The sequence below is a fragment of the Malus domestica genome, chromosome 15, assembly GCF_042453785.1.
Source record: "Malus domestica chromosome 15, GDT2T_hap1".
Taxonomy (NCBI): Eukaryota; Viridiplantae; Streptophyta; class Magnoliopsida; order Rosales; family Rosaceae; genus Malus; species Malus domestica.
This window is the reverse complement of record NC_091675.1, coordinates 4,706,223-4,720,666: the sequence shown is the minus strand read 5'-3', so window position 1 is coordinate 4,720,666 and position 14,444 is coordinate 4,706,223. Positions and strand designations below refer to the sequence as shown.

General features: G+C 37.1%; 1 protein-coding gene and 1 long non-coding RNA gene across 4 annotated transcripts; both read right to left on the bottom strand.

Moving 5' to 3' along the window:
* Nucleotides 1-1,641: 1,641 nt before the first annotated feature.
* LOC139192504 (uncharacterized) lies at nucleotides 1,642-2,884 on the bottom strand. The gene is made up of 2 exons (XR_011576705.1): nucleotides 2,580-2,884; nucleotides 1,642-1,762 (listed from the first exon to the last, which is right to left on the bottom strand). It is a non-coding gene; the product is annotated as an uncharacterized lncRNA (long non-coding RNA).
* A 1,859-nt stretch (nucleotides 2,885-4,743) lies between these two features.
* Nucleotides 4,744-13,699, bottom strand: LOC103431285 (uncharacterized). Of its 3 annotated transcripts, none has more exons than XR_011576704.1 (7): nucleotides 13,462-13,589; nucleotides 8,046-10,463; nucleotides 7,021-7,422; nucleotides 6,455-6,922; nucleotides 5,640-6,313; nucleotides 5,441-5,501; nucleotides 4,744-5,258 (listed from the first exon to the last, which is right to left on the bottom strand). XR_011576704.1 is itself a non-coding variant. In XM_029094255.2 (7 exons), the coding sequence occupies exons 2-6, from the start codon at nucleotides 8,256-8,258 to the stop codon at nucleotides 5,481-5,483; spliced, it is 1,833 nt and encodes a 610-aa protein (XP_028950088.2). In that variant the 5' UTR covers nucleotides 8,259-10,463; nucleotides 13,462-13,699; the 3' UTR covers nucleotides 4,744-5,258; nucleotides 5,441-5,480. The 3 variants fall into 3 exon arrangements, 2 of the variants coding, with proteins under 2 accessions (XP_028950088.2, XP_070670787.1); XM_029094255.2 differs by having other exon boundaries at nucleotides 5,585-6,313; nucleotides 13,462-13,699; XM_070814686.1 differs by having other exon boundaries at nucleotides 13,462-13,539.
* Nucleotides 13,700-14,444: the final 745 nt, after the last annotated feature.

The window sequence follows — 14,444 nt, the reverse complement described above, 5'->3', positions numbered from 1 at the left end:
GTGTTAAATTTGTGACCTTCGCTAGATTACTCCGGTCATTAATGTGGATAAGTATGTAAATGAATAGAGATAGGGAAACAAACACAAGATGTACATGGTTCACCTAGATTGACTACGTCCACGGAGTAAAGAAGTTCTCATTAATTGTGAAGGGTTTACACAAGTACATAGATTCAAGCTCTCTGTTTGTGAGTACTAATAAATGATTTAGTACAAATGACATTAAGAAATATTGTGAGAGAATAATCTCTATTTATAAAAGAGAGTTTCTAGTTTCATTCTGACATTGACACGTATCGTATTGTGATTAGCTTCTGATGTTAACACGTATCGCGCTATGATTGGCTTCTGATGTCGACACGTGTCGCGCTATGATTAGCCTTCTGTTGGAAGGAAACTCTTCTGAGTCCTTAACGGTATAACGTTAACCGGTGCTCAGTAATTTCGAGATTGGTCAAGTATGGTACAAACACCTTACAAGTGAAAAAGAATACCACTAAAGAAGTAAGAGTAGATTGGTTGCGAACTTACAATTCTTAAAATTCAAATATAAAATCTTTTACTTACAAATAAAGAAGAATATCATTAAACTATAATATTAAATCACATTTATATCATAAACTTTAGTAGGCCGAGTTCATTGGCAGTCATACACACCAATACACCATAATAACTTTAGGCTTGCTAAGATTAATTCTAGCCACAAATACTCCCATAATAAAAATTCAACAACATTACACTAATGTAACTTTAGAATGAGACAACATTACACTAATGGTGTTTCTTTTATATCTGATTTATACACAACTTTAGAATGAGACAACATTCTATGTAACATAGCATTTCTGCGATGTCCTAATCTGTGGTGCCACAAGAAAGCCTTCATGATTTGCCCAAGAAATGCTTTTGGATTAGAAACACCATGCTGCTTATTCGACTATTTGCGATGTAATACAGACCTCCACTACTCCTTCCTCTCATTAGAGCAATTCCACCCCTAAGGACTTTGCGCCAGCACCCAGCGCATTTATCCACTCAAGTGAACAGTAATAGACTGGAGTGAATAGTAATAAAATTACATACTCATCAAATAAACTATAAAAAAAAACACACTAAAATGAAATTACATAAACTCATCAAATACACTTTATTCTTCAACCACAAGCTTTTTGGTATTTTTTTTCACACAAAAAGTATATGAAAGCTTTGGTAGAAAGTGTAGAAAATATTGAAATGTGGTGTAAGGTGGAAGATGAGGGTTAGGTATTTATAGAATTTTTTTCTTTTTTTTAAAACTTTTCTGTATTTTTTAATAATTTTTCTGTATTTTTTAATAAATTTTAATTTAGTTCATTAACGTGGACCGTTGATCTGTGATCGGACGGTCCTTTTTAAAAGTCAAATTTAAATTTTTTTTACTGTTGGAAATCCAACGGTCTACAAAAAATAGCCGTTGGAAATCCAACGGCACTGAGGAGGGCCACGTAGCCCTATTCCGGGTGAACACAAGTGGGCTGACAAGCGGGCCCCGCCGCCTGCAACCCTGTCTGCTACTCGCGCACATGCGCGATTCTGCTGCACGCGCCAGCCAATAGGCCGGCCTCTGGGTCTGTCCGAAATGGGCTGGCCTGTTGCCTGGCATGGGCTGGGGGCTGGGACATTTTGTGGGCTGGAGCAAATTCACTGAGGGCTGGCTTGTTTTTTGGACTGAGGGCTGGGACATTTTGTTCCCGGTGGAGTTGCTCTTAGGATTGCCCTTGCTCTGTTTCAACACGAAAGCAAAACAATGTAACATGACTTAACGGGCGACAAACGAAATACAATCAGAGACTCAACCGATTACCCCTCAAAATTATTCCAAGAGTAAATTAACATAATTCATATGCAAATATTTGGTCATGACAGTATCTGAACCTACAAATCACTTGCCAGGGACACATGGTAAGGTTAGAGCAAATGCATCAACTAATTATTTCTCCGATAATTATGATACGCTGGTCCAATTGAGTACTAGTTGAATTCAAAACTATCTACTTTTTCGGATAATTTATATCAAAAGCCAATGAATTACAAAGAGAGCCTGATAAGAGGACCCTTTTACTTCAATGGAGCTGAGATTCTTGTCAGATATTTTTACCTGTTCTTTTTCCTACCACGAAAATAGGAAGATATTTTTATCCATTTTTCATTTTTACAACACAAAAAATTGGAATTATGTTCACATGTGTGGTCTCAAAATACAAGGTAACTCCTGGAAACATGGAAACTGCAAAATCTATGCCTGAAACTTTGGATTACGAAATTATCAGCGACCATCAGCTGTTTTAAGTGAACAGTCGAAGGTTGATTTAGGTTAAACACCTTTGCTTAAGCAACAAACAATCAGATTAGCAAAGTCAACGACTCCCTAATCACACACCTTTGCTCTATCATCAAGCAAACCCAAAAGTCTAAACGGATTATGAACACGCAACAAGACAAACATCAATGATTAATCATTAACAAACAAATAAAACCAGAATTATTTTCGTATTAACAAAAAAAAAAAAATTAAATAAATAGTCTTTGACTGGACTCACCGAGCCCTCCTTCCTCCAATCACCGGCGATAAACAGGAAATTGGGAGGGAGCGGTGGAAACAGCTTGTACGAAATGACCAAGTTTATGGACACCATGAAGGCAATGAACGCCATGAACAACAAGATGAAGGGTGCGCACCACGCGGTGGCCATTCTCCTCCCAGGACATGTTATTGAAACGGTTTACAGGAAAATGAGAGGTGGTGGGGTGCCTCCTGTATAGGAGAAATGATGATGGGGTCGCTCAATATTTATTTATTATACATACTAAACCCCAACTGTAGAATTTTTGATGTGTATTCCATGAAGAAACAATTACAAGATGAAACATATATATAGGGAAAGAAAGAAGACATAACCCTAACTTACGTAACTTGCATAACTTGCTTAACTTACGTAACTTGCCTAACTGGCCTAACTTAAAAAAGACAAAAGCCTAACTTGCCTAACTTACCTAACTTGCCTAACTTACGTAACTTAAAAAAGACAAAAGTCTAACTTGCCTAACTTACCTAACTTGCCTAACTTACACAAAGAAAGTTGACTAGCCTAAACCACTAGCCTAACTTGCGTAACTTGCATAACTTGTCTAACTTACACAAAGAAAGTTGACTAGCCTAAACCACTAGCCATCCAATACTCCCACTTTTCCACTACTAACAAACCAACTTCTAAATTTGTTTGTTGAGCATCTAGCTAGTAAACAAAACAATAATTGAAGGCATTTCATCCAAAAATTATAGGGATAGAGAAGGTGGAAGTGAGAACTCCCAGAAAGAAAGCTGCAAAGGGGGAGAACTGGAAAGGGCGGAGACTCTCAGGCTCTCAGATCAAAGTGTCAGAAACCATTTGCAGAAAAGTTACAAAACGACATCAAAACCATCACTGGTTCCAATCACACCACGGGAATCCCTGGTACCGTGACATTATGAGCGAAAAAAGCACATCACGTGAGTTTTTTTCTTCTTATTTCTAACAAAGATAAAATGAAAAAAAAAAAAAAAAAAGTGATTTTGCAGTACTCAAGAATTTGGTGTTAATTATTATTAAAGAAAATTGTTTTCTTTGCTCAAAACGTTGTCACAAATTTCACAAGCTTCAAGAATTTGGTTTGTACTTGACAAGAAATGTTGGAGTACTATTACAGACTCACGCGTAATAAGTAGTATAATACAAATAACACTAGTATAATTGATATATCATAAAAGTATAATATTACACGTACGTAAGTGATTGATACACGAGCATTGCAACTGTTATACGCTGAGAAAAATCACTTCTATTTTGGTTCGTAATTTGTTAATGCGATGATTAAGCAAGAATACGATGCGCCAATCTCGTTGCAGGGTGTGTTTATATATTGGAATATTGGACTTAATGCGATCATTGGGGTGTGGGTGTGTATGTTCTTCTTGAGCAACGTGTTGGTGTGATTCTGGGAGAAAGGCAAAAGGATAATTATTATCTAAATATTGGTACCATGATGTCCTGCTTTTGCTTAGTCTATGCCACTGAGGTTCGCATCCAATAAATTAATCCACACAACCATAGCAAATGACTCAGTGGTAAGAAACGCGAACTGAGGCTCTCCAATAAACAAAAAAAATATGGGACGTTTAGAGTTAGATGCTCCGAGCTAATGAGTCGGCTTGACTGTGACCACGAACATGGTGAAATTCTTCACAGTCTCTCTCGACCAAAAAATAGGTGTATAACTGTGATTTAAACAAACAACACAATATCGAAAAGGTCCTAAATTTTAAAGTTCCGTTTTAGACTAATAAATGATGGAATTCAACAAACAAAAATGCCCCTACGTTGAGGTGAACTCCACGTCTTGTTCACTTCATTGTTCTCATTGAAATGGCGAATCATGGGTGGAAATTGGACATTTGCCTAAATTTATAATCTTTAGGCCTTGTTGCCCATTTTTCATCTTTTCAACTGTTCTTATATCCTTCCAAGCGAAGACCCAAATCGCACACTAAGCCCAAATCTACAATGTTCGTGCCTTACTGTCGATTTTACGTCTATTCGATTGTTTCTTAATCCTTACAAGTGAAAAAGAATACAACTAAAGAAGTGAGAGTAGATTGGTTGCGAACTCACTGTTCTCAAAATTCAAACCTAAAATCTCTCACTTACAAATGAAGAAGAATACCACTAAACTGTAATATTAAATCACATTTATATCATAGACTTTAGTAGGCCGAGTTCGTTGGCAGTCATACACACCAATACACCATAATAACTTTAGGCTTGCTAAGATTAATTCTAGCCACAAACACTCCCATAATAAAAATTCAACAATATTACACTAATGTATTGCACACATTGTCGATGTGCTTCCTTTAAATCCATGGTCAAATCGAACGGCTTGAATCTGACTAAAAGCACAGTGTATTATGTATGTAATGCATAAATGTAAGGAAGACGTGAAACAACTTATTCCCCAGACAAGCAAAGCTATCAAGGTTTGAAACCGGGAAAACAAACAGATTCGAAGTTTGGAAAAACCAGAAAACGGAGACCTGGACAATATCGAACGGAGAGGCTGCTGCTTTCACGAATATCACACAAGCATTTCCCGACCGGCAGAAGCCTTCTGCAAGCTTCTTCTCAATTAAGACAAAGCAACAACGGCGATCACAAAAAGTTTAAGGTGCAACAAAGAATGTCCTGGACAGACAAAAATTGGAAAATATGAGTAACACAATTGATAAAACTTTTTAGGCTCAATATAGCGCACCGCATATTAGCAAGTGATATTAGTAGTGAACATTATCTTGTTACAGCTTCAGTGTGAGACTCTATTCTCCATTCTCCAACAACCATAATAAGAGTATTTAGATGGTACTCACCATATACATCCTTGCGGTGAAATGTGCTCCTCTGGAAACATCAAATGGAATTTTCGGGGACCTATCACAAAGAAAAATACAACGTGCATTTCAATATTCATGTCAAGAAATTTAAAAAATGGAAGATTGGGAACAAAAACTTACCATTTCAACATCGTCATCACCATCAACAATGTGGCTATAAACAAAATCAAAATACCTATAAAATTGCTCCTGTTGTGGTATTCTTTCCAGTTCCGAGGAAATCTTCAACTTAGGGCAATTTCTTACAGAGAAAGTTTTTAATTGTGGGAATTTGACAATGCAATTTCCAGAGCAAAAGTCTTTCAAACTCGGAAGACTTGAAAGTTTCAAATGTAGCAACCGGCTAAAAGCAATCTCATTTCCTGCTGCATCTTCTCCGTCTGACGTTTCCACTATTTTTATCATTCTTTTACAATTCACAAGAGTCATTTCTCTCAGTTGCATTAACGTTTTAGCAACCGAATAGTTTGTTAATGACTTCAATCTATGACAACCAACCACTTCCAAAGTTGTTAAATTCTGGAAGGATATTTCAGATGTCACTAGATCCTGTAATCTGATACAACCCAACACTCTTAGAATTTCCAAGCTCGGAAAAACCGGGCATGCCGACGGAGAATTCTCTTTCCAAAGATGCCTTAGCCCGCCCGATCCTTGAATCTTCTGAGCACTTACATCTTCCAAGGTAATTTCTGCAGGTCTACCTTGCTCATGTGAAGTCTCCACTATAGAGTATGGAGCACGAAACTTGACAGATTTGAGTTTGCGAAAGACCTCAGCTGGGAGTAGGTCGCCACAAATCTCCATAGTGCCATCCAAGACCAACTTCTCTAACTTGGGGAATGAATCCTGACATATATTATGGATGGATCAACAATGAACATTAAACAACATAATGAGTAAGAGATTGGTTGTCCAGTTACTTTTTTTTTTTTCAAGAGAGGAATTTCATATTTGCTTGAATAAATTCTTCGAAAGTACTTTTATTACCTTCTCAATTAAAAAGAGAGGTTGTTTAATTGGAGCAGATACACCACCCAGAACATGTTTCTGGAAACTTGGAAGTTCCACAGAAAAAATGTCCAATTGATCACATCCGCGCACTATCAATTCTTCAAGTAACGGCCACTTGGAAGCATGTATTCCCGGATAGAATCTCTTAAGTTGGGGCAGCTCTTCTAATCTAAAAGATACTACTTTTGGGAACACAAACTCGGGCGTTGTTTCTACTCCCTCTACCTCGGCAATGATTTCCTCAATTCCAGGACAATACAATATATATTGCAAATTGCTGCACTTCCGTATGACTGCCTTGACTAGATTTTGAGCAGATGCTTCATGTTTTTCCTTAGTATAATCTCCTCCGCACAAAGAGCCTGGAACATGTTGGTTGTGCCATATTGCCTTCAACTTATTTAAGCCACAGATGAAGAGTCTCTCCAACTTTGGAAACCCAACCTACATTCATCTTATGGAATTGTTAGATCTTTTTTCATTCAAGTGAATATATTAGACAAACATAATGATGAAAGAGAAATGATAGTACAATATTTCACCTTGTCGTCAAAAAGAAAGTATTGTACAACCGTCTTCTTCAAGTCCTCTTTAGTTTCTCTGTGAACTGTAATGCTTTTACTCCCAGGTTCACAAATGAATGTCTCCAGTACATTACAATTCACTATTGCCAAACTTTCCAAAGATGGAAACTCGATATAACTTCCTGAGCAGAATCTAGAGAGGATTTGAAGATTTGTTAGCTTCAAACGTTGTAGCTTACAAAACATGCCAGCTGCATTTTCTTCACCATATTCTTGTATTAAAACTATCTCTTCCATCATGTAGCAGTTTTTTACCTCAAGATATTTGAGTTGTACTAGACTTCTAGCCGTGGAAGATGAAAATAAGAATCTTGAGCCACATTCATACACAATCAACCTCGTTAAGTTTGGCAACCCAACCTGCAGTACACACTTCGGGTTTAGAAGAAGACAATTAATGTTACTAGTCATATGCATTCCAAAACTTTAGAGATCAAATTCCTATAATTCAGTTACCATAATATGGTTGAAGATGAATTTCATACCTAACCTAATAAAGTTCTCTTTATGAGGAAGGAATAATTTGTATATCGAATGTCTTTCAACATTGGGAACACCACTAGATCAAACAATGCTTTTTTGCTTTGATATTTATATAAGAAAACTCTTCGAATAGCATAAATGTTGGTTACTATCTTCCTTGGTTGACTTATTTTAATCACTTCGATGTTCTAAACTTATAGAAGGATAAAAAAAAAAGTCGTACCCAGTGCATAAGGTTCCCGCTTTACGCAGGGTCTGGGAGAGGTGAATGTCGGCTAGCCTTACCCCCATTTATGGAGAGGCTGCTCCCAAGTCTCGAACCCGAGACCTACCGCTCATGGGCGAAGGCACTTGCCATCGCACCAAGTGCGACCTCTTAAACTTATAGAAGGATGACAGGAAAAAAATAATGAAATGCAGAACTGCACATTCTGTAAAATTCTGGATGATAATTATAGTGCAAAGACAGAAAAAATATTAACATGAAACCAGCGATGTACCTTCTCATTTATGATGTATGTAAATTTAGCAATGTTTTGAACGTAGAGGTGTTTCAATTGCTGAAAATCTTCACTATCTGATTGGAATTGGAAGTCGTTCTCCAACCCAGGCAAGTACAAAGCTTCAGATCTCTTCAATAGCATTTTTAGACCATCGTCCAATTCTTGCCTGGTGGTGAGCTTGAGCTTTAATGTGTTGAGGGTTCCATCCATACTGTCCCGTATTCCACATCTATGGGTGCCTTTGAAGTTTGCTGTGAGAAAATAAGTGTAAAGAGTATCACCAATTGATAAATCATATCTTTTCAACTTGTCAGAGAACAAGCCCCTTGGGATAATTCTAGCATCCGGAATGTGTACAGCTAATGCCGCTAGATGAGGCAAGTCCCTTAGCTCCAAAAGTTTCTCCGGTGACTCCTTCAGCCACCCATCGGTGGAAGCTGTTGTGCATTCTCAAGTCTTCTAGACTTTTCAAGCTTGATAATACATTTGGTGAAATCACTTCAAGCTGATAGCAACCTCTCAAATCCAACAACCGAAGATGAGTTAATTTCCCAATTTTTTTAGGCAACTCCTTAAGATCAGAACGGAAAAAGCTAAGAATTTCTAATCTTGTCAGCTGCCCAACTAGAGCTATGTCTCCCAACACGCACCTACCCAAGCACAATGTCCAAAGATTTTCTAGGAGCTGAAGAGATGAAGGCAGTGATCCAATATCCAGTTTAGTTAAATCCAAAACTTTTAGTTTTATCATCCCTTTAAAAAAGGTGTCTGGGATTTCCATTGGGTCACCACCATTAGAGCCCAAAATAAACATCTCTAATTCTTGGCATTCGAACACTTCAGGAAGTCTGGGGATATTGCAGTGAGCCAAAGAGATAGTTGTGCACTTTTCTAAAAAATCCCTATCATTAGGCCATTCTTTCAGCTCACCTCCAGATGTTCTAAACAAAGTGCATTGATCTTTGGATGCAATCGTGATCGCAACATTGTGTACAAGATCATGCATTCTGATAAATTCATCACCCACATTGTCTAATAATAGACAAGAGTCTTTAAGCTGTTCGATCCACGAATGCAATGCATTGCTTGCTTGTTCCAATGAATGACAGTTCTTAAACAAACCCAAACCCATTGCATATTTAAACAAGTCGGACAAACGGGCGTCTGACAAATGGGCAGAGTTGTCTGAGGCTACGCCAATGACGATTCCACAAAGCAAGAACAATGGCTTAAGTTTACTGTCCAATTGATTGAAACTCCACTCCAGAGCCGAATATGCTTCTTCTGTTGACTCTTCACCGTCAAACGCTTTTAGGCATCTCAAGGCATCATTCCATGCATACAAAGTACTTCTACTTTTTAAAGCGCTTGCAACTATGACAACTAAAACAGGCAAACCTCTACATTTTTCAGATACTTGGATTGCTATATTCCGTATAGCATGATCTTTAACAACGTCGCCTGCCTTCTTCTCAAATAAACTCCAAGTTTCCTTTTCGTTTAAAACTTCAAGCCGAAACTCTTTTTGGGGTCGCATCTCTGACGATAAAAATTTTAGATTTCTGGAGGTCAACAATATTTTGCAATTAGACAGACATGGCAGTCCCACAGTCTCCAAATCGATTTTTTCCCAAATATTATCTAAAATTACAAGAACCTTCTTGTCTTTTATCCTGCTGCATAAATGACGTGCTCTTTCAGCCATAATCTCGTTTTCACCAACTTCCATGCCTAATTTCTTGGTAATTTCTTTTTGAATTCCTTGTAGGTCTGGATTTTTCACATCACGAACCATAACTGCATCAGTGAATAACTTTTCTGCTACAGCTTGCCTAAGGACTTCTTCCACAAGTGTGGTTTTTCCCACACCGCCAATTCCATACACCACAATCAGATCGGTACTGGGAGCTCTCAATTCATCCATTATGTTCTTTAGAGTTGAAATCCTTGAATCAAAGGCTTCGTAGTATTTGGTAGACACGGCACATACCTCTTGTGGACGAGCATCATATGAAAAATTGGTGAAGTCTCTTTTTTCATAGAGTTTAACAGCAACCTGTTCCAATTTTTTTGACTTTCTGCTTAGCTGGTAACGAAGAATAAGATTAGGACAAAACCCATGGAGACAGTTCATCTTTGCTTGGACTTCATCTTTCCACAATTCGCCTGCCTTTCCGGTGATCTCTTCCACTTGTTTCAGCCAGTTCTGTACCTCGCTTTCGATTCGTTTACCTTGTCTTTCAGCTTCATCAACCTTATGCTCCACCCCCTCTCTAGCAGAAGTTAATTCATTCACTTGAGTTTGTAGATTCTGAAGGCTGCTTCTGCAATGAGTAAGGTAGCCCACTCGGTGTATAGCTGGTTCAATTGCATACTCGGCAACTTTTCCAACAATTCCAGTAACAATCTCCATGCCTGTCGAACATATACAAATCAAGAAATTGGTAAACATGATACAATATTGTTTGGTGTTAGCTAGCCAGCACTAGCTTCTTAGATATATCCAAATCTACTAGCTTCTTAGACATATTGAAAGTTGAAACTATACGTACATGCTTTACGTGCATGATGCAGTTTTGATTGGCCAAAAAACTCTCCGATCGAGAGATGTAAAATACCATCTTGACCGAAAAATATAAATAAAAACCTAAATTTAGGTTCTGTACATCATTATCAACACACGCATAGAGTGTTAGTGTAGGAGAGAATACGTGTGAGAAAATGCTTATAAGTAGGAAATTTTAGATGTGGTAAAATTACAATACTATCCTTATTTTCTTAAATGAATAATTAAAACTCTCTTAATTAGTAAGGACATTTCAACCTTAGTATGGGTAAAATTACAATACTATCCTTATTTTCTTAAATGAATAATTAAAACTCTCTTAATTAGTAAGAACATTTCAACCTTAGTATGGATAAATTTTGAAAACTTTATCATTTCTAGGATTTCATTAAAACTAGATTTAACTCTTTTGTAAACAAGAAAATCCTGTAACAAATGAAATAAGGACACATGTACAAAATAATTGTATTGTATTAATTTGAATGTAGGGTTACAATCTCTTTACAACTTGGTCCTCTGATTAATGTAAGGTGTGTAGTCTTGGCAACTGAGGAACCAGCACGTGTAGGGGTGCTTGGTGGTTCTTCACGAGGTTGATGAAGAACGCGTAGGGTTTTCCGAGTTTTCTTGAGTGTTTAAGTGTATGAGAGGGGTTTGAGTGCTTGAGAGTTTCAGAGTTTCAAAGCTTCAGCGTCTGGGCGTGAATGATTTTATGGACCTTTCTTTTTCTTGGAGCCTTATATTTATTGACCCTCAAAGCTTTGCCTACGAATAGATTTTGTCACATCCCGACCCTGGCCTCCACCACATCTCAGGCTCGACTCCACCGTAGCACTATATTGTCCGTTTTGGGCCCCGATCACGCCATCACAGTTTTGTTTCTGGGAACTCACACAAGAACTTCCCAGTGGGTCACCCATCATGGGATTGCTCTTGCGCGAACTCACTTAACTTCGGAATTCCGATGGAACCCGAAGCCAGTTAGCTCCCAAAAGACTTCGTGCTAGGTAGAGATGAGAATATACATATAAGGCTTACAGGATCCTCACCCATGGGTGATGTGGGATCTTACAATCCACCCCCCTTAGGGGCCCGATGTTCTCGTCGGCACACTTCCAGCCAAGGATTGGCTCTGATACCAAATTGTTACATCTCGGCTAAGCCCCTACCGCAACCCAAGCTCGACTCCGCTGTAGCATGATATTGTCCGTTTTGGGCCTCGACCATGCCCTCACAGTTTTGTTTATGGGAACTCACAAGAGAACTTCTCAGTGGGTCACCCATCATGGGATTGCTCTCGCGCGAACTAGCTTAACTTCGGAGTTCCGATGGAACTCGAAGCCAATGAGCTCCCAAAAGGCCTCGTGCTACGTAGAAATGAGAATATACATATGGCTTACAGGATCTTCACCCCTGGGCGATGTGGGATCTTAGTGGACATTTTTGGTTGGGGTGTGTCAGATTTGGCCTTGATTGTGGGCTTGATTAATTGAAAAAAAAGAACCAGGACTCAATTTGTGAGCCGGTTCGTGATTTGGCTCCATCAATTAATATTTGACTTAATTAAATTAAAATCAAATAATTCCTTTCCGTCAAGTGTTGACACGTGTACTTCTTGATGGCTCATCTGATTTTGATGAGTCGCATCCACATGTACGATTTGTAAAACACATGTCGCATGTCACGTAAGCCTTGGCATGTCAAAACTTTAATGTGTTGGTGAACATTTATTTTACTGAAATTTCGATGTTTACATCTTTATCTTTAAAATAAGAAAAAGGGATCAACTGATGGCTTTGTCACAATAGTCCATTCTTCTGGGAGTCGGAAAGACTCCTCTAGTCATCATCGAGTGATTCACCAATATCAAGAATCGAACTTAAAACGTACCGTGCGAAATATGGGCTTGAAAATTATCCTCAACCACTAAGCCACCCCTTGATGGTTCTAGCTTTAACTCTTTATCATTGTTGCTTCTAGCACGTTACTCAATAGAAGAGAGAAACCTAGTGGGTGGTGTACTTAGGGTGCTAGTTGGAATAGTCTTTTCTGACTTTGAAATTAAAATTCTAAAATCTGAATCTGATTATTTTTGAAAGTTAGAATGCATTTAGAGAATCTGAAATTTTCTAACTACCGATTTGAAATTTTTCGTTTTTTTTTTTTTGAAATATGCTAATTTTTAAAAGTTATTTACTAAAATTATGTATTTTGTTATCAACTTTTGTATTTTATTGTTAGTTTTGGAAACATTTTGTTCATTGTTTTTTATATTAACCATATATTTATGTATTAAACAGGAAAATCAAGTATATTCCACAAAATTAAATAAATTTATAAATAAGCATATACCAAATATCAAGATATAACAATAAATTGCATATATGAAAAAATTTCAAGAATATTAAAAAACCTTGTAAAATATATGAACTTTCAAGTTATGTCATGAAAATTTCGAGATTACTCCAACCCTAAACATTCCGAAAATTCTAAATTCAAAAATTGTGATCCTCTCCAATTCTGAAATTTGGAATAGAAATTGAAAACTTTGTTTCTTTGATCCGTTCGAAAATAAACTTTTTGGTGTACTAGTTCACCACTGTTTGAACATCTGGGAATATTTCTGCCGTTTGGAACATCTAGGAATTAAATTTTCTGTTGGTAATATCTTGTTTGTGATACAAACAACAAATCAAAGAGATCAAAGGTAGAAAGAATCCTAGTTAATAAATAACTTGTTTGGAGTGGGATGAGGTTAATTAAATAAACAAAAAAATAATAATTAATGAAACAGATAAAACGGGACAAGAAAATGGAGCAAATTAAAAATAAATCTGAAAGACGTACCGCATTCTCTACTCTGTTTGCGAATGAGCTGGATATCCGAGTGAATGGTACAAGAATGTCTGATCCACTTATTATCTCACCAAGACCAAGACCAAGACCAAGACTTATACAACTGTAAATGTCTGAGTGAACGGTACAAAGTGGGAACCACACTTAATTATTGGTGCTAACTTTTTGTTTTTTTTGTTTTTGGACAAACAATTATTGCTGCTAACTGTATACTGCAGTTAATATTTCCCGCGCTGAACATCGAACATCGAACATCGCAGCGTAAGCAAAACCACATCGTAACTCTATCCAAAATTAACAATTAGGAGGTTGGAGGTTCAACTTTCTCAATTATGACTAATCCATTATGACGAAACACGATATATTGAACATAAAAAACCGAAAATAGCCTTACCCTAAAATCCACTAGCAAAGTGGAATCATCCGGAATTGATAGACTTCAAAATTTATTATTGAATGATGAACCATAGCACTTTAATTAAAGAATTAACAAAATACCGAAAACATCCAAAAGTCTTAAAACACCAAAAAAAAAGTCCTAAAATCTTAAAACCCCGTGTTTTGTGCTAACAAATGATGGTATTTGGCCGAAAATGCCCTTACGTTAGGGTGAACTCCCTCTCTGTTCTCTATGAGACCTTCTCCAACCATAGGCTAAACTCAAATTTTCCATTTCTATTTCCCCCCCCCCCCCAAAAAAAAACACTCAACCCAACCCAATGCTAAAATGTGACATAAAACCTAAAACTTAAATGGAAGCCAAATTTAGCCCATAATTAGTGGGTTTGGCCCACCATATATGTATATTTTGTTTAGTTTTATATTTATAAATACATTGAATCCAACGGTTAATATGTAATTTGATGAAATTCAACGGTAAAAAAAAAAAAAATTAACCATTCAAATTTAAATCTAACGGCTAAAGTAATTAAAAAAATCTTTCATTTGTTTCATATTTTTTCATAGTATTTAAC

Coding starts and splice junctions, on each gene's coding strand:
- LOC103431285 (XM_070814686.1), bottom strand. CDS start 8,258: ATGGATGGAACCCTCAACACATTAAAGCTCAAGCTCACCACCAGGCAA. Junction 7,423..8,045: donor CATACATCATAAATGAGAAG/GTACATCGCTGG, acceptor TGTGTACTGCAG/GTTGGGTTGCCAAACTTAAC. Junction 5,259..5,440: donor TCACCGCAAGGATGTATATG/GTGAGTACCATC, acceptor TTGTCTGTCCAG/GACATTCTTTGTTGCACCTT.